At 45.5% G+C, this 27,515-nt stretch overlaps 1 protein-coding gene across 1 annotated transcript in view; it reads left to right on the forward strand.

The window, feature by feature from the left end:
* The window catches only part of NDUFA10 (NADH:ubiquinone oxidoreductase subunit A10), a 200,055-nt gene that overhangs the window by 115,135 nt on the left and 57,405 nt on the right, over positions 1–27,515 (forward strand). Inside the window, exon 7 of the mRNA XM_086956253.1 lies at positions 11,190–11,244. Coding sequence (XP_086812379.1) covers positions 11,190–11,244 — 55 coding nt within the window. The remainder of the gene's footprint in view (positions 1–11,189; positions 11,245–27,515) is intronic.

Raw genomic sequence — 27,515 nt, forward strand, 5'->3', positions numbered from 1 at the left:
GGAAAGGCCAGGAAGGGTTCCACAGCGGTATGTGCACAGTGCCTTGAGACCCCTTTGGGGGTGATTCGTGCGCTATATAAAAGCACTACATTTACATTTACTTCCATTAAGTCAGGTTCACAGCTTATCCTTCTGCTGTGTTTAGTAGTAGTCTTGAGCCTTTCTCGATGGATTTACTTACACAGCTTCTAAATGCCTCACTTTTGGAAGGTATTTTTCCCAATGTCATGGAAACATGCAATAGTCATGCCCTTACTTAAACCCAATCTAGACCCCTTCACCAATCCAACTGTAGACCAATATCCCTCTTGCCTGCCCTGTCCAAAGCCCTAGAAAAGCACATGAACAAACAACTTGCGATGTATGCTGAACAAAATGGCCTGGTCCACCCCCCACAAGTGGGCTTACGAGCCAACCATAGTAGAGAGTCAGCGCTACCAGCAGTAACTGAAAACATAGTTGCCAAGGTTTTAAGATTGCCATGTGTGACATTTTCATACCAATTTCAGTGTAATTTTGAGTGACATTTCAACTTCTATGAGTGACATTCGCATGTGAGCAAAGATCGAGCAATGACTAGGGTAACACAAATATCAGAAATTACACCCCTTTGAGCAAGGAGAAACTCGAAGTTAACTGCTGCAAAGCTTAAGCTTAATTGTTAGACGGCTTTCATTTATCAGACTAGCCAAAGTTGCAGAAAATAGATAAAGCGGTCTGGAAAACGTGTATAATTTAATTATAATCAGCTGAGTGCCTCGCAGACTCCCTCGACTGCCACTGGCGTTCCATCGGCAGCTAAAATAGAGCTGGAGTCTCCCACCTCAGACTGGACTATTGGCATGTATAGCAGTTACTGTGATAGGTGCACATTTTGAGGTGGCACAGACTTTTTCAAATCGTAATTTCTGTCTAAAAAATAAAAATTGCTTCAAGCCTTCCTAGCTGTGACCTAAATGAGTGCCTCCCACTCACAGCTTTCCAATGCAGCCATCCCCTGCTGCTGGCCCTGGGACAGCCCCTCTCCAACACCTAGGCCTGGCCTGATAGCTCGACAGTCCCACAATAGTTCATTCCTATTTATGGGGCTGAGTCACCCAACTGCGCGCCTTGACTGTCCCAGTCCTGCCGGACACACACAGATCAGGACACCAAGGACTTGGAGTAGAGAGGCACTGGAGTTAGTCTGGTCAGTGCGCTGCCTGCTCCAGCCCGGACCGTGCACAGCTTCTTGTGCTTCTCACGTGGTCGCCATGTGTTGAGGAACAGCGAGCCCTAGTACAAGGGGGCAAGACTACTGTGGCTGCTTCCAATGCAGACAGCAACTCTGCCTCACTAGGGAGCAAGTAATCTGAACGATTGTATCAACTTAGCTGGGGAAGAAATAGTGCATCACCGGGAGCTCCGGAACCAGAGCAGCAGTGTCACTAAACTTTAAGTGGCTCATCTGCAAATTACATGGAGGGACCTCCTTGACTCCTCCACCCCTCCTCCCGAGCCACTCGGGAGTTCCCAGGCCAGGGGCCTGCCGCCAGTGCACAGTGCCGGACGGGGTCCCCAGAACTTGTGGAGGAAGAAACGTGCTGGTACCTTAAAGGGGTGTGTCGCAGATCGTTGAGCCGCCACATAGTCACAGGGTGCTTAGGAGTTGTAAATTCCTACAAACAAAAATCGCTCGATTCTCCGATAACAGTGCTGCACTGCTGTCGGTCTTCTACCTGAACATATAGGCGCAGAGAGAGCTCAACTACGGTTCCCGCTGTGCTAGCTGCAAATGTGGCCCTGCCTGGGATCTAGTTAGACTGTGTTGATTGCCCAAATTAAACTTTGGCGGAGACTCCGTCTCCATGAGGATGACGTCAGTAATTTTGCAGTGCCTCGCAGTAATTGAAACAATGTAGCCATCCCTAGCCGCTAGAGCGAGCTGCCTGTGCCGTCCCGCAAGCATGCCACAGCGCAACACACGCTGCCTTCTAATACTAAATAGTCAGTGGTACTTAAGCAGTGCTCTGGCTGCTTGAAAGCAGTGGAGGCGCTATAATGTGTGACAATGCATTTCAGTGCTGTGATGCGGACCACCACGCCGAAATGGGTTAGTCCAACACATGATGCGTGATACTTGGCAGGGCTGTGAATATCTAAGGCACAACTAGACAGCAGTGGCACCGCTGCTTTGATTCTGTTGGACCTCAGTGCAGCGTTTGATACAGTTAACCACAGTGAACCGCAACACTACTCCATAGGTTAGATGCCGTTGGGGTGCAGGCCACAGCTCAGTCCTGGCTTAGCTTAGCTGCCAGAGATAAAGTGGAAGACTATTTAAAGACACAGATTGAACATTTAATGTGAATATTTGGCTGGTTATATCAAGTTGAGTGTGTGCTCAGGCAGTATAATAGTCTTAAGTTACACTGAATGAGGACCAATACTTTTATTCAGATTTCAGGAAACACACAGAATCAGCCCTTATTATATCTTGCAACTTCCTCTTATGCGAAAAAGAGCAAGGTCATTTGTGGTCGCTGAGCCACTGTGAGAACTCCTTTTACGGCTTGTTACCATGACCTACAGAAAGATGCATGACAATTGAGAACAAATAGTTTTTAAAAGCTGAAAGTTTAGGTTAATATTTTACAGATGTCCCTTCTATGCCTTAAACTGTTGTCATACATTTGAATACTCTCTATGCTTTCAGTAGTCACATTAATAGACAGCAATGTCGGCCCCTCACGTACCGCCATAAATGCATTTTTTATAAAAGCTACACATGTAAATGTGCTTCTACAATACAACAAGCTTCAACTCAGTTGTTATTGTTATAGGCAAGACAATTGTACCTTTCCTCAACATAGATTTATAGCCTCAGGGCAATCGATCACCTCTTTCTCTTCCCAATAAACCTCCTTTTCTTCCTGCGTGAGCATTACTGTTATAATTGTTTCATGAATTAGCTATCTCCGTCGTAGAGCATGCGTCTGGATTGGTTACTTTAGGGGAATAGAGGGAATCCTTTCTAAAATGTTATTTATTGCCCGAATTAAGACTTCTCCACTCTTTTAGATATCTTGAGTATCAAAACCATCATCGCTCCCAACCAACAAATCTTAGCTGGATGCTGTCAACTTCCAGACACTTGATGATTATTGGGCATCCTAATTTACACCCACCCAAGTTGTAAATCCTTCTATTTCTGTCCAGATCATCATTTTGAATCCTACTTTCGGGCCAGCTCTTAAGTATATACCCTGAACTAGTACAATCAGTGAGAAACCTAGATGAAGTTCTAACTCATTGCTGAAACCCCAATTCTTCTGAAACGAAAAAGCCTATCACTACAACTAGTTTTGAGTTGGAGTCCATTTGATGTTAATTAGGAACAATTTCTCGAAATATATTTGGGAGAAGTCCCTACGAGTGGCTCAGAAAAATTTGCATTGGCCCCTCCACCAGTCGCCTTGCTTTGCCAGACGTTTGGACATTACTTCCGACTTCAAGGTTTTCCTGCAAATTATAACCCACAAAAACCATTGGATTGGAAGGGATCCTGTGCATTTCATAAACCATTTGACTTTGTTTATTAGTATTGCATTTAAAGGACATAAAGCTATAGTGTATCAATATCGCTTATAACAAAGTGAAAAGTATGTGGTGAAAACTGAAAAACCCTGCATCTCTCCCCTTATGTCCCTCTCTCCAACAACCGCTCTTTTTCATTGTGAATTTTCCAGTCTGTAGTATTCTTCATTAAGTAGAATTGAAGTTCTTCCTACAATAGTCGCAAATGGACGCACACATCTGAAGCATCTGTAATGCTCAGGACCTTAAGTTTTTCTTAATGCTATAATTCTTGGCAGTCTCTTGTTACATAACTTACACAGACACACACAGTTTCTTTCTTTCTTTCTTTCTTTCTTTCTTTCTTTCTTTCTTTCTTTCTTTCTTTCTTTCTTTCTTTCTTTCTTTCTTTCTTTCTTTCTTTCTTTCTTTCTTTCTTTCTTTCTTTCTTTCTTTCTTTCTTTCTTTCTTTCTTTCTTTCTTTCTTTCTTTCCCATTGTTCCCATACCTAGTAGGGACTACATTCATTTGAAACACATCTGCAAGGTTGGAGTCTTTGTATTACCCCATACGGCTAACACTGTTTTGTTATTAAGGGAATGTGTGCTAAGAGTTTACTCTTTTTGGTGTGTTGGGGGTACATGTCCTTTGATGGGCGTACCACATTCATTTGAAACACATCTGCAAGGTTGAAGTCTTTGTATTACCCCATACGGCTAGTACTGTTTTGTTATTAAGGGAATGTGTGCTAAGAGTTTTCTCTTTTTGGTGTGTTGGGGGTACATGTCCTTTCATGGGCGTACCAACAAAACTACTTCCAGCCATCCTGCTATCTGACTTTTCTGGACCTCTATTAAAGTGTTTAAGATGTTGCCTTAGAATCCCCTGATTTTCGGCCGTCAGCACATTAATGTACATCATGGAGGCTTCACTCCCACAACCTCTATAACTGGTATTTGAATACTTTGAAGTGCTCATCTGTTCTCTCATTAGTGAGTGCCATTTATATAGATATATATAACTATTTTTGCAGTATTTCACTGCCCTGTGCCTGTAGGGCAGAGTTAGCACTTAAAAAAAGATCTCCTGATGCTGCTCCTCATCTAACTGGCTGCCGAACTCTCTTCCAAGCGAACTGAAACTAATCGTTTTGACCCGTTGAGCTTCCCAAGAGCTCCAAGTTCCGGAGAAGGTATGGGTATATTCTTCTTGATAACAGATACACTTGTCTATGGTTGTGAGGTTTCTGTTAGCACCAGACTGCACCCAAGGCTATGGCACCCAGTGTTTGACCTGCACATTTGAAAAGGTACTTGTTTTCTGGTCTTCACACTCCTTCAGCCCACATATATATTAGGAGACATGTTTTGCAAAGCGTCTTGCTTCCTACCATGCTTTGAAGACTTCCTGTGTCACCCGGTTGTAAAATTAGAATTTCCCCAGAGTAGTGGGTAGGGTAAGGAATATGCAATCGCAGTGTGCTCCTTTCCAAAACATTGCAAGACCTTGATAGTCTTTTAGAGAACCAACAAAATCTTTACCTGCCAGAATGCAGCCCAACATTCCCTATTCTTTTTCGATGTCCAGTCTCATTCATTCTGCCTGCACCCAGAGTTTGGTTGCTTGGTAATAGTTTGTAATGTTTGATGGCATGTATGGCTGCAGATACACATGCTGAGCATTAGTCTGCCATCTAGTGTTAAGCTTGTAAGTGTGCACATTGTTTTTCTTTGATGAAGTTTTTCCTGTCACAAGGTATAGTGACTCCTCCTCTTGCTTCTAGTGCGCATGGTCATCCACTGCATTGTTAGATTGGTTTTTCTGCTGTCTGATTCGGTTGTGTGCTCCTCTGCTCCAGTCGACACAGTCATTAGGATACTTCTTATTATCGTCGGTATTGTTTTTAATCGCAATTCTGTCGCTAGAAATATTAGATTAATGTCTAATTCATCCGGGAACTCGATTCAGTCGTGCCGTTCTGGGCCTTTGCCCTTCGGGGCAGAAATTCGCTTCAACGTTCTTTCTGACAAAACGACCGAGGGGTGATGGAACGGACACCTTTTCAATTTTATCCTTCATGTTACGAAAAAAGTCTGCACACAGATTTACACAAGGTGTGTAATTCCTGTTTTTCTTGATCATGAAGAAGAAACTTGTGCCGCCTGCAGATCGTTCCGATCAAAAAAACTTTACAAGATCGGAAAGGTAGAAGACTACAGATGTCTTGTCGCATCATGGAAGAGAGGCACTACATTTTCGGTTTGGACTTGTACTTCAGTGTGACACTATAAGTGAGACATGTATGCCCAGACATGGGTCCTGTGTACACTATTCCATAGGAACCAAGCTATGCCTGGCTGACGAGCCATAAGAAGGACAAAACTGGCCCTGGGCTGCTTGTATTCAGTTTCAGGGTTGGGTTGGCCTGGCCTGGCAGTTTGGGAAGGAGTGTTCCCATTGGAACAGGGTCAGAACTAATTTGCATGTGGCTTGGTCCAAACGGAGGTGGACTGAGATGCGCTGCAAGTAATTGTCAACGACTGCGATTAATTCAAGCACTTCGTCCATCTCCTCTTTGTATGTTCAGTGCTTACTGTCATTGCCTTCTGCTGCCCTGATTACCCCTCTGATCTGTACATTATTTCCCCATGAGCTGTTTTCTAAATCGTTCTTATTTTTGGTGAGAAGGACACTCTTCTCTTCAAGCAAATGAGATCTCTAGGGTTCCATGTAGATAACTGATTCCATATGTATTCTGTTCTAAGGTATTTACTCACTCTACCAGGTCTGCCACCTGTGTATCATCTACTTCCCCAGTTAAGTCCCTTTTGGTGTTTGGGCTGGTAGTTCACACATCAGTTTCTTGTAGTTTCTGATGTTTGTGCTTGCTTTGCCGTAGCACAGCCTTGATAGTTCTTTTTTGCCTTTGATCTGGTGCCATGTTTCTTCTCGTTTTCTGGGGCCTGCTTCACCTTGATGAACGATTCTTCCCTTCTGTAAGCCTTCGTTGTACCTCTTATTATGCTCCTATTTGCTTCCATTTAACATCTGAGGGTTTGTGTACCAGTACTTTCCATGTAAATCAGGCCTCTGCATTACAATCCAGTCCTTTTCTGCGTATAGTCCGAGGTCATTATCCCTGTGTCGCTCCTTGTACACTGCCATCCACCCCTGTTTTCACTGCAGAAGTGTTTTTCTAAGCCCTGTCCTCTTATGTGTGCTCCCCATAATATGGGAATAGTTATCTGCAGAATCCAGCATACAGTTCCTACCGGTCCTGCAGCTAGGGCCCTCTCGAGCCTGATTGTGGAAGCGAGTCAGGGCTTCCAATGTAGTTGTTGCATGCTGCACACCCTTTGGATCTTGGTTTATTTTTTAATCCAGTCTGGGCATGGATGATGTAATATAGACACTGTGAGTGTGGTCTCTGCAACAATGTACTCCATTTAAATAATAAAGTTCTGCTTGTGTCTGTGATCGCCCATTGTCCCTCCAGGCCTCTTCAACAGCAGAGCGTGGTGTGTACTCTTTTTGCAGGCACAGGACCTGTTGCTTTCAGTGCCAACTTGAGAGCTGCCATTTGCTGATGATATCCTATATTTTCCACTTTTTGGGTGCTCCAGTTGATGAGATCTCCACTGCACTGTCTGGGATCTCAGTCATGGTCCTCTATTCTTTAATGATCTGGCGCCCATGGCTGCGCTCACTCCAGCATCTTGATATCGCAAGAGCCATTCTTGATCATGCTGCCAGCTTTGACTGCACCACACATAACCCAGTCGCCGGATCACTACAAGGGGAGGTTATCGCCAGGTAGATATGTTTGCAAGCTGCCGCATGCTATGTGCCCAGAGTGGAGCTCGCCAATTGTGTCCTCTGCCATTTTAGGTCAGACCACTTCCCGCATAACTATTTCTATGCATTATGATGTGTTGGGTCCTAAGTTCTATGGAAGTTTTCCGTATTAACAGTACCAAGATAACCTCAAAGGGTGGATGTCCTGGATTTAAAAAAAGGAGGTAATGTAACACCACTAAGGCCTGCCATCAAGTCTGAACTTTACCTGAGATTGTTCACAAAGGTTATCTCTGTTGTGTATGACAAACATTTGTCCAACAGGGGAGTTCAGCTGTACCCCGATTAAGATAATTGGGCATTCAAGGACGAAGGCACTGGCACTTTTTTGAAGAGTTTTTTTCCATTTTCTTCCACTCTGCACCAACTGTTTTTTTTCCCAGCCATAATAACAAAGCATTTGCTGTCTGACTTTCAAAAGTGCAGTTCACGTAGGCAAAATTAGACCTAGCATTTCCTAATCTAGAAAAAGATCTGGTTTTGAGGAATGTATCCCATCAATTCACAAAACTTACAGTAACATTAGCACTAGGATTCAAAAAGAGACATAGGTCCCTTGTCCTTCGGCATCCATGTGAACTCTTTGGCATGGCTAAATACAAGACTTCTTCAGTCATGATGTTATGTATATTGAGATCATTAATTAGCACCATCCCTCTAATAAATTCACAGTGGCCTGCCTTCTGCTGCAGACCTTCAAATGGCGCTCTTGAGACAAAACTTCTGAGGCTCTACTTTTCAGATTCCTGTTGTTCAGGTAACCACAACTGATTTGTTTCTCAGTACACTTGTCTAGTTACATAGTATTTGAACTACTCAAAACAAGATGATTCATATCAACTACCTTGTGTTCATCGCAATTTTCTATGTCCTTACTATACTCCTTGGGAAAGGTATCCAAGTGTATATGGACAGTACATCTGTACTGTTTTTCCTCACCATTATCTTGCAACTCAGATTTGGGATTGATTTCGCCAGAAGAATATACTGCCTGTTGCATAGCCTCTAGAGGGGTGAAAAACATAACGATTCATAAGTCTTAAGCAGACTTTAATATGCTTCCACAAATAGAAAATCAATGACACAAACTACTTTTAAAAAATTGGGATTTCCTTTGTAGATCTTTGCTACACAGGCACGCTTTTGCTGGCCAGAGATTTCCTTTCCAGTTCGCATTAGGCAGTAACCTTCTCCCAGAGATGTTATCATGTCAGACTGACCAGTGGTAATTCTTTATGCATTTCTCCGGTTTCTTTTGTACAGCAGTTCATCCAAAGTTTGGGAAAACTAGCAACTCCGCAATTCTGCTGATCGCTACTCATTAGCCAGCTTTGCTTTTGGGTACAACTCCTCTAATCAGTAAGATTTCTGTTGCTTCCCCAGATGACAAATCCCCAACTTAATCAATGTGATGATTTGGTTCCCTTTCCTGCCATTGCTAAATGCGGCAGCAAGGTCCCAGAATATTCATGTTTGGACATTTAAAAGAGGAGACTGTCATCACTTGTGTTTCATGAAAGAAATCCACCAGGAACAGTAACCACATAGCTTACAGGCCTTTGAGAAGGATCAGAATGTTAAAATCCTTCACTTGGATGTTGCAGGAAAGTTCAAATAAATATTACTTTCCTGCTATTTCAACGTTCCTGCATAAACCAAACGATATGGATTTTTTGGCTGTTTACACATTGCTATATAACTTTGATGGGTTGTTATGATCCTATCCTCCCATGTGATTCCTGAATGGATTGTAAAACATATTCAACCCTCTGTTGCACACACATTCGTTTTGGCTATTGATTTGCTAAGGACGAAAGCAGCCTTGTTACAGTTGGTCTATGAAGCAGAAACCATCCAGCTTCAGGACTGCTCTGGGTAACAATCTTATATTTGCTATATTTTTTCTTTCGTCCATAAAGTGCCAACAGAATTTCATTTCAATCAGGAAATGATTCGTCATGTATTTAAGCATAAACTCCATGCGTCCTCTTTATTGTAGCATTACATAATTTAGGTTTTTCCAGAGTATAACATTTTTCCTGGAAAAAACCCATAAATGTGTTAAATTGGTCTTCGCTAAGAATCTAAACCCACTTTCCTGTAAACTGGATGCAGTTGAACCTTTTGTTTTCAACCTATTTCCCTAGGTTAATGGGTCTAAGTTAGCCTATACATCCTTTCTAGTGACTATTGAAAACTACAGGAATTGGTAAAAAATTATATTTCTTCCATCAGAACACTTTTAAGCGCTATGTTAAGACTTTATCCACCCTTTTCTCTGGTTCTAATCCTGTTCAAATGTCGGAGCTTAATTATGTTGTAGACGTTCACCAGCTTGTTGATCCTCAAGACTCCAGTGACCTTGTAGATCATGCTTCTGGTGGCGGGTTTTTACAATGTGGTCTCATGCAGGTATCTTTCCACAAAATTCTCTTAACTGTCCTGGTTAGTGATGTGATAAGCCCCCCTTCCTTCCCTGCGTACTTCTAAAGCAGAAATGACATTGCCAGAAAGCTTAGTTCTCATCTGTTTTGAAAGAGCAAAGGCTATTTATTCATTTAATGGCTCTTTGTTTCCTCTGGTGTTCCTTTTTCTAGTTTCTAAGGAATCATTTGCTTGTTAGGTGCCTCGCTCACCTGAAATGCAATAGAATTGCTGCACTTTCTCATTGGAAGTGCAGTCATGTTCATACATAGAGAAACAAGGAAGCATCCATGATTGTCACCATCAGATCCCCTTGAAGGTGGTGCAGACATGCAACCTACTACGAAAACATTTGCCAGACCCCATTCTGCATGTCAGGACAAAAGCTAAGATTTAAACAATTTGTTGGCTAGGTTGAATAATAATGGCTTTAACAAAGTAAGTAGTCTTAAGACCAATTTCTGAACTCATAGGGCCTGATTCTAGATCTCAACGGATGGGTTGCTTCGTCACAACGGTGGTGGATATCCTGTCCATTGAAAAATAAATCTCATTTAATGCTTTGGGATTTATATTTTGGCAGATGGGATATCCGTCATCGTTGTGGTGGGGTAACCCGTCCGCCCACATCTGAATCAGGCCCCTAGGCTCACTTTGACCTCACCTACCTGTTCAAACCCCTACAGCTGTACAGAGAGGGGGAAAAGTACTTTTGGCTTTGTTACGAGTGCCCCCATGTTCATTACGATAATGATTTCACATGATAACCTGACACCGGTATTTGGATTTAACCATATACTATCATTATCACCTGTTGTTAAGTGTTGCCTGCAACATAGTGTGTTGCAAACACATTTTCAGTGCAGCTTTGAGCTGCTGACATTTGCCTCAGCCAGTTAGATTTGATTGCACCTCGGTGTGATTAAAATCCCCACAACTAATAATTCAGAGATGTGCAGTACAAGTAGATCCTGCAAATATTAGAACTGTACTGGGCACTTTTAATGAGACACTTTGTGTGTAGGATGTGTAAGTGAATAGAGCTTGTGTGATAGACCGACACCCATGCAAATAATTTTACGTATGTGATGCAAGAGATGTTCCTGCCTCATGGTCATCAGTCAGGACATCCAGTCTGGAGAGGTGAACTAGGGAGTACCAGTTCAAATGTTAATGCGGGGGTTGACTTGCACAATTTTACATAGATGGAGGAAAAACACATCATGAAAGAATTCACCCATAATTTGTGGTACTGAGTAAAGTTCCTGTGTGACTGTCAGTGAGTTTCACCAGGTTTTCATTCTATTTTCTTTGACAACTGAATGTAACATGTTTCTTTTCATTTGTTGTTTCAGTGAAACTAGTGAAGTTTTGCAGTACACTGGCGTTGAAGCCCAGGATATTGATAAGGTAAGAAAATCATCTGGCGTATGACGTTATCTTAAAGTTGTCTATGCCTAGTGAGTCCGCTTATTTTAAACCTTCACTTTTTTGGGCTCTTTCTTGGTGATATATATGTATATATTCTAGTTTGCAGAGTCACGTGGATTACCTTTCCATTTGCAGAGAAAAGGAAATCAGACCGGAATTTCCCACCCCTTTCTTTCTCCTAAAATCCTTTAGGAATATAGGTGTATTTGGAATTCAGCAAACCTCAGAGAAGCTCTAACAGGATATAGATGAGGAGCCGTATCCGTAAACTCCTTAATCAGTTCACACGAAACCTTAGGTATTTTCTAATGTATTTGTGTGCTAATCTGATATGTATTTCAAGTGTATTTGAATGATCACTATAACTGGTAACTGGTAATACTATTAGAATGAATATAATATAAACCCCAATCTCATCCCACATCCCTTATCAAACATGTCCTGTGTTATTACGCTGTCTTGTTGCCCACGTATATATACACTGCATATGTATTGGAGACCTATTAGCCTTCAGTTTTGTATGACAGGCACCTTGTCTTCTAAAACCTTTTCTCTCTCTAGAATTGGGAAGAGCTTAAATACCTTTCCCCCCATTACATATGTGAGCTTGTGCAGGCACCTCTCAATCGGAATACCATGTTGAACCAGTAATAACACCTAGCTTTAAAAAAAGCTTTCATTTAGTTCAGAAACTGAAGATTTTACAAGATCATTTTGTAGGAAAGATTGACTCTGTTGATGGCATAGGCAGCTCCTGAAGAGTTGCTCAGGCACCGGTGCAATAACAGCTGTCGGAGACCCAGAAATACCGTTTTTGGCTGCTGTTGCACCCCAAACAACAAGGGGGGTCACACTTTTCCCCACGGTATGAAAAGCACATCGACGTTGGCGCAATAACGCCGGGCCAATGAGGGCCCAGGTAATGTTTTTAACCTCCCTATGGGGGACACACCGCTGCACCCCTGCTGAGTGGAACAAGTTGGGGGGTTAAAAGAATGGTGCTGCCCCTGCATAAGGTACATTTGTGTAGCAGGGGGAAATGCACAGGAATTATCGAGACCCACCCACTCGCACCTGAACATCAGCATCGTCGTAGTGCTGGAGGGCATACTAGTGGATAAAGGGGTACATTTGTAGGTAAAGGAGGCACACTGGCAGGGCGGTGTGCTGAAGGAAGGTCTCTTACTTGGTTATGCCTTACGACAGGGGGATTAAGCGGAGCACGGCACTCACAGCCCAAACCCGCTGGACGGCAGGGCACAAACTGGTCGGACAAGGTAACAAGTTGAGCCTAACAGCAGTAAGAGGCTACTTCCCCTCGCGATCGAAGAAAAAAACCAACAAAAAACTTAAGGACCCCAAAAAAGCGGAATGTATGATGGCCTCAACAACTAAAATGTGTCCTAACTATAAAAAGCAAATGACAGGACTGGACTGATATAGGGCAGAGATGATGTATGCCCCATCACACAATTATGATTTATGATCGTGTCAGAATGATTTATGTCACTGAATGAATTATAACACTGCAGTAATGATTTATGGCCCTGTCTTCTTGAATTAGGACTGTCCACTGTGATTTATGAATAAAACTGTGGCCAAGATTTCCCATGAGAAAACACAAACACACTGCTAGTGTAATTTTTTATTCACAAATGTATATGTGGGAGGTCTACTGATTGGAATGAGCCAAGTGCAGGGGGTATTTTGAGCAGATCAAAATGCATGTGGCAATTCTGCAAATATGAAGAAGTTAATATATATTCAAACAAAACAATGTCTCATAAACCCATCTATTTCAAAGATCTGTACCTATCCAGTAATGCAGCGACTTCTTTGACCTCATAGCTGCTGGCCAGAATGGCTTCTGTAAATCGTTACTGCCCAAATGCATTATTTAGAGGAGTGCAGTAAACGGCAAAGCCGCCACAAATGGCACATTCTCTTTCTACACCCTGCAACATTATTGCTATATTTGAAGTTTCCTAGGTGGAGGACAAACCTCTGGTGGCAGTTATGCCAGCTTTACCATTGGGTCCGCCAAGATCCAGAGGTATCTATGCCATAAAGGACTGTGAGTCAGTCGCCTAGTAGAAGCTGATCTGTCGCCTTTTATGGTGGAGTTACCACAGTTAGTGTCTGTCATAGCTATGCTGATAGGATAGCAATTAATGCTAAGGTGTGGTGTTCATGAAGTCATGGAAATCAAGCCCCTTCTGCCTCCAAGCATATTTGGAGAAATGCCCCTGCTCCGTGTTAGAATATATTCCACCATCTGATCACAAATGCAATTCAGAGCACAGCACCAAAGTAATTTAAAACGGACTCTGTTGTCTGTTTGACTTTAATTTCAATAATGCACCAATAAAAATAAAGGTGGACAGAATAATATAGTCCACATGTAAATATAGTGATACGTTAGTTCTCTGTATCGCTGTCTGCATCTACGCTCCAACTGCGTGTCAACTAATCAAGAACTAACTTATCTCCGTTTTTACATGTGGACTATATTATTCTGTCCACTTTGTTTTCCTTAATGTATTATTGAAATTAAAATCAAACTGACAACGAAGTCAGTTTTAAATTACTTTGGTGCTGTGCTCTGAATTGTATTTTTGATTATGTAGTTAAATAAAGTTATTTTTCCAATACAGAGTAACACTGCTTTAGTGGCACGGCAATTTCATTGAGCACGCCTTTACATTGGTTACCTGATAATTGCAAACATAACGGAGGTGGTGACTATTCATTTCTTAACCCTGCCATCTGTTTCTAGTGCGATATTCCACCATCTGACAAGGCTATTGGTCAAGTTTCTCTCTTCCTCCACATGCAAAGTCAGTTGCATTTTTTGTCCTCCACTGACGAGCACAGGGAGGGGTATGGGCTGTATACACCATTAACAGTCATTGGTAAAACAGTAACTGATTTGGAATGGTAGGTTGTATAACTGTGCCCATACTGGCTACATGGTGATTTTTCTGCAGCACATTTGTAAATTATGAAGTTTGAAGCTAATAAAACATGAATTTTGTAGTATAAACCAGTTGTAGAGTCACTTTTTAGGTCGAAGCACGACCTGCATTCAATGCGAAGCATTGATTGCAGTCAGCTTCGACAACTATTGTTATCCGTATTTGGGAATGTGGACACGACTCAGACGCACTCTTTTGCAGTCTCAGTTTTGAGCGCGGGAGCGCGCGTCTGAGCCGCGCTTGCGCAGATGAACTCCCAGCCCCTGCTTTCGCTTCGCTCCGCTCGCATGCATTAACGGCGCACACACACACACACAGACACAGCCAGCCCCCACCCCTCTGCATGCACGCGCACACACACACACACACAGGCGCGCGCATGCACACGCAGGCACACACATACAGGCACACAGCCCCCCCCCCCCCCCCCTTACCTCACCGGAGTCAGACTCGAGCTCGCACCATCTGCCAAGGGAGCCCCGCAGAGCACTCAAGCTCCTCTGCCACTCTACCAAGAAGCGGAGCTCTCCCCATAGGCATGGGGGCCCCGCAGTCTCCCCGCTAGTCTTCACCCGGGCCCCCTCCTGGGACCCGGGACTTCATGCAGCACTTCTCTTCTCCGGGCTCGCGCTCCGACCTGAAAACGAAACTTAAGAGTGCTGCGCATGCGCAGGCAGCCCCTGCCCTCCCACTCCTCACAGGCTGGCGAAGAGCTGATGGCAGCGCAGGACTGGTGTTTCTCAATCAGACTCCTCGTAGTGATCGCATCGACCTTGGTTAGTATATGTGGGCCTTCTTTACCATTATACCTCCTGTCCTTGAATATTTTAGAGAAAATTAGAAATTCCCCAAAGGCTTAAAAAGGAGTTGCAAAGAGCCGCTTCTGAAAAAAAAACTAGTAATAGAGAAGAGATTCTATGCTTGTGTGGGGGTATTCCTTTCCCAAATGTCTCAGCTAGAGAAATGTTTGGATTTGACACAGCAAGGAAAAGTGCAAACTGAAAACTCCAAGAGGTGAGAGGTACTCTGCAGGATTATTTATAATAGTATCTGTGTCCTTGGAGAAGGCTGCGAGATGTCTACTACCCTCAATCCACAAATCTGGGCGGACTCTCCTGTCCCCCCCTCCGCCCCTCCATGCTCTTGGCACCGCCCTCTCAGCGCTCACAGGGGCTCGTTTGGACTGAGAGCACACACTGAAAATAGTTCCAAAGTGGCGAAGGCATCGCTTCAATAAAACTAACATTTTTGGGCGTCTGGTTCGTCGCCTGACGCTGGCGCAATGCTGCGTGATGCGAGCCTGGCATGGTGGGTGCTAACGATGCTGACGTCGTCCTGGGGGTCTGCCGGAGAAGATGCTGTTCTGAGCCGTGGGCAACTCAGCAACTTCTTCAGTGAGTGAAGAGAGCAGCCTCTGTCGATCGATTTCTGTGGAAAGATTTTTTTTAAGTTGAAGGGGAATTGCGTAAAACTAAGAAAAAAAAAAAGGCGCTGTCGCATTTTGTCCACTACTCTGTATACATACGTGGGGCTTGCATGACATTGTAACAGTGAAAGTTACCAGCGTCATGACCTTTTTCCCCAAACATGATAAAGCGCAACACCAAACTGTGCAACGTTGTTAGTAGCATTGTAAAGTTAGAGAACGGGAGTTGTAGTGGGCATGAGGGTGCCAGATGTGTTCCGCGCATTCCAATGGGGCGGTATTACCACATAATTTTTAACGGGAAATAATGTCAGATGATGGTATAGAAAATTTCGTGTTAATATCCTGAATATTTTTAAGGGTTAAGCATGGGCTGGTTATGAGTGATATGCTTAAAAATGAGGTATGATGAGTGCTGTGACAGGGGGACAAAGGCACGTTTATGCACCCACAGCAAAGATTCATTTGTGTGATGTTAGTTGCAAGTTCAGCGCATTAGCTGATTGGCTGTAAAATGACGAACGTATTTTGAAGTTAGAAATTATTTTACTAGGAACGCATAATTGCTTCACTATTAAAAGGTGGAGCAGCCTGATACACTGAGGTATACGTGCTTGTAACTTGCTTGCGGGTAGATGTATGAACAGTGCCGACACGCACCATTTTTTTCCAAACAGATTTTATTGGGGTTTTTGCATATATGACGCATCACAGTGGTCAATTCAGTGCAGTCAATCAAGATATTGTTCCCCATAGGGCTTTTTCTCATCTGGACCATGATAAATGTGCAAAGCCCAAAATATTAGTATGCATACTTTTACAGCTGAGGAAATTCAGAGGTGTACTAAAAGCACGTTTAAGAATACACACGGTGGAACATGTTAATAACTGCTCACACCTGGAAAAGAGGCTACATTTGTGCAAATGCAAGTTAGGTAATTTCGAACATCTGCAAAAGACCTTTAAAAGCCTCCATTCCTGGTCAATACCTGCATAACGTCTAAAAAATATGTTAAGAGGTCTTGTAGGTAAAGTTCTGTGTAACATGGATAAACCATCCTTCATATTGTAATAGTGGGTAACATTCACCAACCACCAGCTATTCACTGCGCGGTACGCTGAATTCCAATAATGTGTTGTGGGTCAACAAATCGGTATTTTAGGAATCAAAAACTGTAGTCCACATTAAAACTTAGTGACACGTTCTTTGCATCACACTATGTACGTAGAAAATATTTTTTCATTCATATTAACCCCTTGCCTGCGGGGCGTATTCCCCGCCTGTGCTGACTCCGCCTTGCGCGGGCGGAGTCATGACGGAACGGTTCCGTCATCAGCACAACTCAACCGACGCTGATGACGGAACCGTTCTGTCATCAGCATGGAAGGGGTTAAGATCAGGTGCAGTAGCAAGGAGAAGACCAGGTCAGGAGCGTTGTCTGTGGCAGGGAATAGACTTTATATAACCAGCAATGCTGCCATTCTTACCCAGTCTTGGTTCAGCACATTCACTGCCAGGGATCTCACACCCCCTCACCCTCACCCTCACACCCCCTCACCCTCACACATCTCCTCACCCTCACACCCCCTCACTCTCACACCCCCTCATCCTCACCCCCACACCCCCTCATCTTCACCCCCACACCCCCCTCATCTTCACCCTCATACCCCTTACACCCCCTCACTCTCTCACCCCATCACCCTCACACCCCCTCACCCTCACACCCCCTCACCCACCCCCTCACCCTCACACACTCCTCTCACACCCCCTCACCCTCACACCCCCTCACCCCGGTCACCCTCACCCCATCACCCTCTCTCACCCTCACCCACCCCCTCACCCCCTCATCCTCACCCCCTCATCCTCACCCCCCAATCCTCACCCTCACCCCCACAACCGCACACCCCCCTCACACACCTCCACACCCCCTCACCCCCCCAACCCCCTCAACCCCCTCGCACCCCTCACCCTCACACACTCCTCTCACACCCTCTCACCCCCTCACCCTCACACACTCCTCTCACACCCTCACACCCTCTCACCCTCACACACCCTCTCACCCCCTCTCACCCTCACACCCCCTCACCCCGGTCACCCTCACCCCATCACCCTCTCTCACCCTCACCCACCCCCTCACCCCCTCATCCTCACCCCCAATCCTCACCCTCACCCCCACAACCGCACACCCCCCTCACACACCTCCACACCCCCTCACCCCCACAACCCCCTCAACCCCCTCGCACCCCTCACCCTCACACACCCTCACCTTCACACGCCCTCACCTTCACACCCCCTCACCCCCTCACCTTCACACCCCTTCACCCCCTCTCACCCACACAGCCTCGCCCTCACACTCCCTCACCCTCCCTCACCTTCACCCCCTCACACCCCCTCACACCCCCTCACACACCCTCACACACCCTCACACACCCTCACACCCCCTCACTCACCCTCACACCCCCTCACTCATCCTCACAACCTCACCCTCACACCCCCTCACCCCCCCTCACCCTCACACCCCCTCACCCTCACACCCCCTCACCCTCACAGCCCCTCACCCTCACAGCCCCTCACCCTCATACCCCCTCACCCACACAATCTCACCCTCACCCCCCCTCACTCACACGTACACACTCTCACCAGCATAGCATAACAAAACATAGCATAGCATAACAAAACATAGCATAACACAGCACAGCATAGCATAACAAACAAAGCATAGGATAGAAAAACATAGCATAGCATACCAAAAAACAGCATAGCATAACACAAAGCATAGGATAGCAAAACAAAACATAGCATAACAAAATAAAACATAGCATAGCAACACACAACAAAGCATAGAATAGCGTAACAAAACACAACAAAACAGCATAGCATAACAAAAAAAAGCATAGCGTAACATAACAAAGCATAGCATAGTATAACAAAACATAGCAGAGCATAACAAAACACAGCATAGCATAACAAAAAACCATAGGATAGCACTACATAGCATAGCATAGCATAACAAAACACAGCATAGCATAAAAAAAGCATAGGATAGCAAAACATAGCATAGCATAGCAAAACATAGCATAGCATAGCAAAACATAGCATAGCATAACAAAACATAGCATAACAAAACATAGTATAACAAAACAAAACACAATGAAACATAGCATAACAAAAAAAAGCATAGGATAGTAAAACTAAACATAGCATAGCATAACAAAACAAAGCATAGGATAGCAAAACAAAACATAGCAAAACATAACAAAACAGCATAACGTAACAAAACATAGCATAACCAAACACAACAACAAATAGCATAACAAAACATTGCAAAACACAACAAAACATAGCATAGCTTAACCAAACACAACAAAACATAGCATAGCATAACAAAACATAGCATAGCAAAACAGAGCATAGCATAATAAAACAGAACAAAACATAGCATAGCATAACAAAACATAGCATAGCAAAACATAGAATAGCATACCAAAACATAGCATAGCATACCAAAACACAGCAGAGCATAACAATTCAAAGCATAGTATAGCAAAACATAGCATAACAAAACAAAACATTGCATAGCATACAGCATCACTCTGCACCACCACAGCATCACTCAGGGGCACCACAACATCACTATGCACTACCACAGCATCACTGAACGCCACTGCATCACTCGTTCGCCATCACAACATCACTCAACGCCACCACAACATCACTCAGCGCCACCACAGCATCAATCTGTGCAACCATTCAACAACACCTTGTTCAAATATGTCCTCTCAATGTTTCAAGCTTTATTACAAATGTAACAAGAAGATGTTAATATTTCACTTCTGTTCTTGGATTTTTGTCACAATAAAATACACTGAACATAATCTTCACAAAAGTTATTTACAAAACTTTAAGCTATTGCCATTATAAATTACAATAACTTTTATTTAAGTATTATTATTGGGAAAAAATTAAAAGCAATTGTTATTTGTAATATCAATATATGTAAGTCACGTAAATACAACACATATTGCATTACAAATGCTATAGGTGTCACGTTTGCGAAAGTTATAACTATTGGCATTGTAAATGACAAAGCTATTAATTTCTCTATTTTCAAACACAAAACAGAAATAAAAAATATGTCATTTACAATACCAATAGCTCAAACTTTACTAATGCGAGACCTATTGCATTGCAAATGCTTGTTTTATATGTGCCTGCCATCTAATGGTTTAACCAGGAATAGTTTTAAAAATGTTCAAAGTAATAATAGACACAGATGGTAAACAACGTTTACAATGAAGTCATTTCTATGCAGTGCCTTTACCACGCAACGCAGCTGTTAACACTTACATAAGTATTTGTGCCTTGACCACTCGTGCGCTTACATTGCGAGTAAGGTGTTTTTTAAATAAATAACAATTAATATAATTTTTTTTTAAAGGGGTTTAGGTGCAGGTAGTGGTAAAGGTAGGTACAGGTAAATTTAGGTTTTCGGGGAAGGCAGTGGTAAAGGGAGGTAAGGTTATTTTTAGGATTTTGGAAATGGAGTGGTAAAGGGGGGTAAGGGTGATTTTAGGATTTTAGCAGTGAAGTGGTAAACGGGAGGTAAGGGTGATTTTAGGGTTGGAGATTGCTAAATGGAGATCAGGGTAATTTTAGGGGTGGGCAATGGTAAAGGGAGGTAGGTTAATTTTAGGGTTGGCTAATGGTAATGGGAGATACAGGGACATTTAGGGTTTAGGGTGGGTAGTGGTAAAGTGGAAGTAAAGTTAAATTTAGGGGTGAATAATGATTAAGGAAGGTCTGGGTAAGTCCTTAGTTTAGGAGTGGGTAGTAGGGGGGTAAATTAAATTAAAATGAAATCTGTATGTGTGTGGGAATCAGAGGTTTACTTACTTTACATTAACTTACCATGTATGGTAAAGACATCTGCGTGGTAAAGGCTGAATGGAAAAGGGAGTACAGGCATGCATTGTAATGTCCTACATTCGACCCAGATGAGGACAGGATGGTATTTTACAATTTGGTTCTCTACTATTCAGTTCCACTGGGAAATGAGTTGCACATTATATTTTGTATTGTTATGTCAAGAAATTGCTTATACAAAGCAAGGGTATCCCGTTCTGCCAAGAAAACTTCAGGTATGTATGCATGTATGTATATGATTTTTCTATAGTGCAAACCTAGCAAAATTGCAGCAGAACGCTGTACAGGGTCAAAGACCAGCATAAAGTCAATGAATGATAAGAGAGGTACCTCGGTTGCGGATGGTTAATACATTGTGATGTAGTGCTCTTCAAAGAGGTCAGTTATAAACTCTTCCCTATATTGGAGCAGCGTTGGGGTGGTCTTGATGTATACAGGGATGTTGTTCCAGGTACTTTGTGTATAGATTGACAAACCCTTTCGCCTTGTTTTTTTCTTTTTTACACTTCTTCTCTGCAGTCTGATGGTAACCTGGCTGCAGGTGTGCAGAGAACCACAAGAGTTGGTGACCTTGTCTCCAAGATAAGCTGAGCTGCTTGTCCTGATGGCTTTGTAAATGATTCATCTGGTTTTGAAGATGGCACAGGCCGGCAAGGGGAGTGATCGGTATGGGGTGATGTGATCATATTTTCTTAAGCCCTGGACGAGGATTGCTACAGAGCATGTAGGAAGCTGTTGATGGATGCCGGTGTTGAGTCTCGGACTCCATGAAATAAGGTGTTACCTCCAGTCAGATGTGAGAGTATGAGGGCTTGAAAGGCAGTTCTGAAGTCACTTTCTGAAGGAATTGGTTGCACTTTTAGAAGAGAGTGCTAGAAGAGAGTACTAGTCCAGGCTGTCTCATTGCGGTGTGTTCTTGAGGACGAGGTTGATTCCAAGTGACTTTAGCATTCAGTCAAATTTGGGGTTTTAAGCCTTTACGGTTGTGGATGTTGATCCTGGTGTGTCCCATTTATTGTTTGATGTTTTTGGCAAATAACAGAAATTCTCTCTCTTGTTTGAGTCGAGTTTCAGGTAGATACAGAACATCCAGTTCTGGATGGTGTGCAGTCAATGTCTGAGGCTTTGGATGTCTGATGCAGAGGAGACCTTCATGTTGAGTTTTATATCATCGACATATTGTTGAATATTGGTGCTGTTATCTGTGTGTAGAACAGCAACTGGCTCCATGCGGAGGTTAAAGATGACTGGAGACACTATGGATCCCTGGCGGACTCATCACATTATAGAAATCTTATGGGACCTGGAGATGCCCATGTGAACAAACTGATATTGGTTGGAAAGGTAAAAGGAGAACCAGTGAAGGACATTTCCAGTGGATATGATTTGAGACTGCAGGGTGTATATTAGGGGTGGCTGTCAAAGGTATCTAAGAGGTTCGAGGCATGTGGGCTGCTGAATTCATATCTGTGCATAGATCGCCGCCTAGTGTTGGGTCCGGATGATTGCACATTGTTGTCCTGGAAGAGTCTTCGAAGTATCACGAGATAGGTGGCTCCTCCCCTGGACTACAGTGCGCATGGGCATCGCCTCCATCCCCAGATTGTTTTTTTCCGCCATTGGGTTCGGATGTGTTTCGGTTCCCTCTGTCGGAATCGATAGTTGTTTAACTTTCCTTAAGTGAGACCAAAAGGTCTTTAGGTCTCGCGTCGGTATTGTTCATCGTTCGGGTTGGTTTATTCATCGGCTCCGAACACTTGCTGCCCTTCCGCATGCTGTTGGCGCGGACGGGCCTACACGACGCTCCAGACTACTTCAACATAGAACGAACTCCGTTTAAGAGGTGCCCAGTGTGCGCCTCAAAGTATTCTCACCTCGACGTGCACCCAGTGTGCAACAGATGCTTATCGCCGGACCACGATGAGGCCAGGTGCATGGCCTGCTCAAAGTTCCGGTCGAAGAAGACTCTCAAGCTACTTCGGGCCGCAAGACTGCAGGCCCAGTTGTCGGCACCCCCTCCAGCCAACATCTTTGAGGAAGATGCTGAAGACGACACCATCCTACACGTTTCGGACTCTAACCCGGCGTCGGAGGACGAGGACTACGACGCGGGAGATGAGGAGTTCGAGGAAGTCGTCGAGGAGGTAGGGGACGACGACGGGGCCATTGCCACCGTGGAGGATAGCTCGGAAGAAGAGCATCCTAATACTGACTCCGGGGCAGAACCCCAGCATAAGGCCCAGGTCGAGGGATCGCCTTCGGGCCTTACCCAAGACCTCAATACTCGTCCCACAGCCCCGCCTCCGGGCCCGGCAACGGACATTGGTGATGCGCCACTCCCGGTACAGAATCCGAAAGTGAAGCCATCTGGGTCAACACCATCGGTATCGAAACCGAAAGTGAAAGTGCAAATCGCACTGGTGGGATCTAAGGCTACAGAGGCCTCGGCGCCGAAGACATCCAAGATGGCCGCCGAGATCAAGAGCCACGCCAAAATGGTCGACCCGAAGACCCCCGTGTCGAAGCCGAAGGCGAAAACGCCCGACGCGGCTGCGTCGGCGCCGCAGCTGGTCGACGCTCTGAAGTGCCGCGTCGACGCCAAGAAGGTCGGTGACCCTAAGAAGCCCTCCAAAAAGCGTCAGGACGACCCAAAGTCTCTGCCTGCACCGCTCCCGGTCGACAAAGCCAAGGGTGGTGCTGTGTCGGCTCCGAAGACTACGCCTTTGGTCGCCGACCCGACTCCGGACTTGGAGGATTCACTCCAGCCGGTCCAGCCCTTCCCCTCCTTTACCAAGAAGGTCACGGAGTCCCTTCAGCGTATTCGGGAGGAAGCAGGGGCTCTCGAGCCGAAGGATGTGGCGCCGAAGCCTCCACAGAAACCGGCGAAGGCGCAGACGCCGATTCACTACACGCTGCCGCCCAAGACGGCGCCGAAGGCTTTTGCACCAAAACATGGGGCCGGGGTGCCCTTAAAGCAGGTTTCGACGCCGAAGGCATCCTTGGTAGTGCCGAAGCCACGGCACCAGCCACTGGCAGAGGAGGAGCGTTGGGAAGTTGTCATCGACGCCAACACTGGCAAGCTCTCCCCGGAGCCTGTGTTGGAGCATTTTCATATTCCACTTAAAAAGAAGTTGGACTCTGCGGGCGCTTCTGCCCCTATGGAGTCTACATCTCCACAAGGTTTGGAGCTCTCCCCCGCTCACTCTAACGCTGGGGATGGTGACGGGGATGAGGAGGAGGAGTACAATTATCCAGCCTACTCGGATCCAGAGGAGGTCAATGAGCCATGGTCTGCTGGAGGCGACCCTGAGGACCCTCAGTCAGGACACGAGCCGCAGCTTTTTGCTGCAAAAACTTCCCCAACAGAGGACTCTGCAGCCTTCAACGCTCTAATTGAGAGAGCTGCGGCCAATCATGATGTCGACCTCCATGCGGACCCTGTGGATGTCGATTTTCTGTTTGACACTTTCTCAGTGGCTGAAAAGACTGTCAAGACATTGCCTATGCTCAAGGGAGTGATAAAGCATGCGCCTGAGGTTTTCAAGGAGCCCACCCGGGCAAGAGTCATCAATCCTCGTATTGACAAAAAATATAAAGCAGCGCCCACTGGCCCGACGTACATCAAGGGACAGTTGCCACTGGACTCTTTGGTTGTCTCCAACGCACGTAAGCGGGCGAACTCACAGACAACGGGTGATGCTCCTCCCCCAGGCAAAGAATCAAAGATCTTTGAGGCCTCAGGGAAGCGTATTGCTGCGCAGGCAGCTAATATTTGGCGCATTTCAAACACGCAAGCCCTACTTGCACGCTACGATAGGGCACACTATGACACCCTAGAAACACTTCTACAGCACTTACCTGATCAGTACAAGGAGGGAGCTGAGATGTTAATTCAGGAGGGGAAGCTTATCACCAATGCTTCAATTAAGTGCTCACTGGACGTGGCTGATACCGCCTCCAGGGCTATAAACACTAGCGTGCTACTGCGGAGGCATGCATGGCTTAGAATATCAGGCTTTAAACCAGACATACAGACTACCATCCTAAACCAAACAGTTAATCCAGACCACCTGTTTGGACCAGAAGTGGATGCAACCCTTGAGAAGATGAAAAAAGACACTGACACTGCTAAGTCTATGGGTGCCCTACAGTCCCAGCAGTTTCGGAGTGGTTCCTTTCGCCGCTCCAATAACAGAGGCACCTCAAGGGGTCAGGCATCGCAATCCACGCAATACTATAAGAACAACACCCAATCCTCATACACCAACAAGGGTAGAGGTGGTTACAGGGGCAACAACATCAAAGGCAGAGGACGTGGAAATAACAACTCCAGGTCCTCCACCGCCAACAAACAGTGACGCCTTGTCGCTGCCCCCCGACCACTCAACACCGGTCGGGGGGAGACTTCAGCAGTTCCTGCCCGCGTGGAAATCCATCACCACGGACAGGTGGGTCAAATCTCTTATCCAGTACGGTTACTGTCTGGAACTCACTTCCACTCCTCCAAACATACCTCCAAGAAGCCGTCCTATGTCCGGCGAGCACTTGCAATTGTTGCAGCAAGAAGTCCAAGTCATGCTGCAAAAAGGGGCAATAGAGCTCGTTCCACTGCAGGAAAGGGGAACAGAGGTGTACTCTCTGTACTTTCTGATCCCCAAGAAGGACGGATCCCTCAGGCCCATCTTGGACCTCAGGCCCCTCAACTGGTACATTCTTTCAGAACATTTCCATATGCTCACCTTGCAGCAGGTTCTCCCTCTGCTTCGGCAGGGGGACTTCCTGGCTACACTGGATCTCAAGGATGCATACTTTCATATTCCCCTGCATCCTTCACACAGGAAGTACCTAAGGTTCACCATTCAAGACCAGCACTACCAGTTCAGGGTTCTGCCTTTTGGTGTCACCACGGCGCCCAGGGTCTTTACCAAGTGCCTGGCGACCGTGGCGGCGCATCTAAGACGTCAAAACATCCACGTCTACCCCTATCTGGACGACTGGCTCATTCAGGCAAAGTCGGAACAACAGTGCGCCGACCACGTGTCCCGCACCATTCATCTCCTACACGATCTGGGATTCTCACTGAATTACCCGAAATCCCATCTCCAGCCCGCCCACATACGGCAGTATCTGGGCGCGACAATAAACACTCTGGCGGCCACTGCGCAGCCCAATTCAGTGAGGGTCGCCAGTATTCAGACGCTGATCCAACGGTTCAGACCTCAGCACTCGCTTCCGGCGAAGGTGTTCATGCAGTTGATAGGCATGATGGCCTCCTGCATCTCCATTGTCCCGCAGGCGAGGTTACATATGCGTCCGCTTCAGGAGTGCCTAGCACGTCAGTGGACTCAGGCTCACGGGCAACTAACAGACCTAGTGTTGGTGAACGGTCGGGCGTACAACTCTCTGCATTGGTGGAATCCACAAAACCTTTGCAAGGGCCGACCGTTCCAAGAGCCTGTGCCACAGATTATCCTGACGACTGACGCTTCTCTCCAGGGATGGGGAGCGCATGTACTCCACTCCACTACACAGTGCAGGGACTATGGACACTACAGCAAAGGAAGATGCACATCAATGTATTGGAACTGATGGCAATCTTCATGGCCTTAAAGGCATTCAAAGTACATCTGTGCAACAAGGTCGTGTTGATCCGGACGGACAACATGACGGCCATGTACTACATTCAGAAACAGGGGGGCACACACTCTCCGCAGCTGTCTCATCTGGCTCAGAGCATGTGGAAGTGGGCCATTCAAAGGAACATTTTCCTAATGGCAGAACATCTCCCAGGCAAGGACAATCAGATGGCGGACCTGCTCAGCAGGCACAGCCACCAAATGCACGAGTGGGAGATACATCCATCAGTACTCCAACCGTACTTCCTAAGGTGGGGTCATCCAGAGATAGACCTGTTCGCCACAAAGGAGAACGCAAAATGCCAAAGCTTCGCCGCCAGGTTCCCACACCCGCAATCGCAGGGCAATGCGATATGGATGAACTGGTCAGGCAGATTTGCGTACGCTTTTCCCCCAGCACCTCTGATACCGCTGGTGGCGCGCAAGCTCAGGCAGCACTCGATGACTCTCATCCTGGTTGCTCCAACGTGGGCTCGCCAACCATGGTACACCACGTTTCTGGAACTTTCCGTGGTACCGCATCAAAGGCTTCATCTCACGCCCAGCCTTCTGACGCAGAGCCATGGCGACATTCAGCACCCAGATCCGCAACAGCTCAACCTGGCGATCTGGCTCCTGAAGTCCTAGAGTTTGGCTACCTCAATCTTCCCCCGGATTGCATGAACATCATTCGGGAGGCAAGAAAGCCCACTACTAGAGCATGTTATGCGGCTAAATGGAAGCGGTTTGTCATTTATTGTGCGAACCACGACATTAACCCGCTGGATGCTTCCATTCAGAACATCATTTGTTACCTGTTCCATCTGTACCAATGCAATCTGGCGTATACTTCCATCCGCATTCACCTGTCTGCAATGGCCGCATACCTCCAGAATAGGCAACACCTTTCACTTTTCAAGGTGCCTGCTATCAAGGCATTTCTGGAAGGACTTAAAAGAGTCATTCCACCACGGACACCACCAGCTCCAGAAGGGAACCTCAATGTGGTTCTTACAAGGCTGATGGGTCCTCCTTTCGAGCCACTGCACTCTTGTGAGCTTCAGTTTCTGACTTGGAAAGTGGCTTTCTTAGTAGCAATTACATCGCTACGGAGGTTTAGCGTGTTGCAGGCCCTCACCATCCAAGAGCCTTTTTTCCAAGTCCATGCTAACAGGGTGGTGCTCCGCACTAACCCAAAATTTCTACCCAAGGTTGTGTCTCAATTCCACATGAACCAAACAATCGAGTTGCCGGTGTTCTTTCAAAATCCTGAGTCGCTGGCGGAGCGGATGCTCGACACCCTTGATGTT

The sequence above is a fragment of the Lissotriton vulgaris genome, chromosome 2_1, assembly GCF_964263255.1.
Source record: "Lissotriton vulgaris chromosome 2_1, aLisVul1.2, whole genome shotgun sequence".
In the NCBI taxonomy this organism is placed as follows: domain Eukaryota; kingdom Metazoa; phylum Chordata; class Amphibia; order Caudata; family Salamandridae; genus Lissotriton; species Lissotriton vulgaris.